This window comes from Cladophialophora immunda, assembly GCF_000835495.1.
Source record: "Cladophialophora immunda strain CBS 83496 unplaced genomic scaffold supercont1.219, whole genome shotgun sequence".
NCBI classification, from domain to species: Eukaryota; Fungi; Ascomycota; class Eurotiomycetes; order Chaetothyriales; family Herpotrichiellaceae; genus Cladophialophora; species Cladophialophora immunda.
The window spans coordinates 1-1741 of NW_015622759.1; the positions used below are offsets into that span (position 1 = coordinate 1).

General features: G+C 54.7%; 1 protein-coding gene across 1 annotated transcript; it reads right to left on the bottom strand.

Annotated features, from left to right (window-relative positions):
• Nucleotides 1-14: 14 nt before the first annotated feature.
• Nucleotides 15-1733, bottom strand: PV07_12855 (uncharacterized protein; the record flags this gene model as incomplete). Its single annotated transcript, XM_016400426.1, has 4 exons — nucleotides 1323-1733; nucleotides 1203-1257; nucleotides 967-1145; nucleotides 15-914 (listed from the first exon to the last, which is right to left on the bottom strand). Coding segments are annotated over exons 1-4 (1245 nt in total), but the record flags the coding sequence as incomplete, so codon positions are not given.
• Nucleotides 1734-1741: the final 8 nt, after the last annotated feature.

Consider the following 1741-nt stretch of genomic DNA (forward strand, 5'->3'; position numbering starts at 1 on the left):
TGGGCAAGGCTGACCGACATTCAGAATCGAAGGGAACCTCTGCCTTCTCGCTCTTCTCTGGCCGGCTAGATTCCCCGAGAAGTATTGGACGACGACAAAAAGGTAAGCCCCTTGAAACAGTTGAAAGTGGTATTCTACGGCATCCTCATCGGGTGCCTCCGAAACCCCCAGAGTGCCAAAGAACTCGTCTCTCACCTCCGGCAGCGAGAAGATATATGATTCAATGACGTCCAGAAGATTCTTCATCCAACAGACTTTGGCCTGTTCCGAGTACATTGCCCCCAGAGCGACACAGCCCAACACGAGAGGGATAGGGGCAAAAGCAGGTCGAAAGGATGGGCGATGGATAATCGGACAGTGCCGGTAAAAGTTTTGAAAGAACAGGGTGAGACAGTGGTCTATTTCCACATGGGTGAGGAGTCCGATGTTTGTCTCCAGGTGCTCGAGCTGAGGACTGTCCGGGTACTCGATTGCGAACTTGGTGGTTACCCCCAGCAGCAGCTGTCGAATCTCAAAGGCGCGAGGTTCGAGCGCCCTGGCGGATGGAGAACCAAAACCCGTCCCGCTCGTGACGTGTGGCATGTTAGCATTTGGGGGATACGAACTAAACGTCGAGCTGTCAAAGCCTCCGAAGAAAGAGTCGAAATTTACACAATCCAGGTCAGCTAGAATTGCACCAACGAAGACATCGCGGGGGTTTCCGTAGTCCTCGCTCCAATGTGAGGCACCGGAGGAGTCCTCTGTTCCGTTCGCCGCATCGTCCTCGTCGCGCCCGGCGCGTGAAGGGGTATCTCGAATCGGGAACCGGGGCACCAGGTCATCGCCGTCAGGAGCATTGAGCAGATGATGGATCGGGATCGCGTCTCGACTTTTAGGCCTGGCAGCCGCTTGCGCCCTTTGGGGACTAGATGCCGCTACACACCGTCAGAAAAGTGTCGCGTCCACCCGGCGGTACAGACCACGTACATCGGATGCATTCCTCTCCCCGTTCCTGACAGCGAGTACAGGGAGTTTCTTGGTCACATTTCGTCCTCAGCTTTACACAGGAAAGACACGAAGATCTCTTTCGGCCTTTCGGCCGCCCCTCGGGTAATGGCGCTGAGCCGCGTTCTTTGCATTGAAACTGATGGGCTCGAAGAACATCACTGAGCCAACGTCAGAACAGCCCCCTCTTGGCTTTTGAGTGGAGATGTCGATGTTACCTTCGCTTATAGCATTTGGAGCAGAAAGTACAGGTGAAGGGTCTTTGTGCGACATCTGCGGAAGCGAAGTCAGCACACGCAAAGCTGGCCAAGTCGGGGAATCTATAGCCACAGACGTACGTTGCTGCTGATGACGGAGCATGTGGGCCTTTCGAACAAACGACTTGGAACACGACGGGCACCGAAACTGTTTCTGCCACTGACGGGACTGGTCCATGATTGAGGCTGTCATCGGCAAGTAAGAATTCAAAATGTCAACCACTACCTAGGGGAGCGCCTGGGCCAATAGGCTGGAGGATTGCTAGGCGAAGATCGGTCGGTAATCTCAATGCTGGGCTTCGGGAACATGGATATTACACACTACACGAGGTTGTTCTCGAGCAGCATGGCGATCAAGTGTGGTCGCAGGGGATTGGGTCTCTCGAGTGTCGTGTCATATGAGATCCATCGATGACCACACCGAGCGGGAACGGAGCGAGATGAGACGAGGTTGACGTAACCGGCCGTATGTAGCAGTCCGGGCGGTGGTATATAGCCTT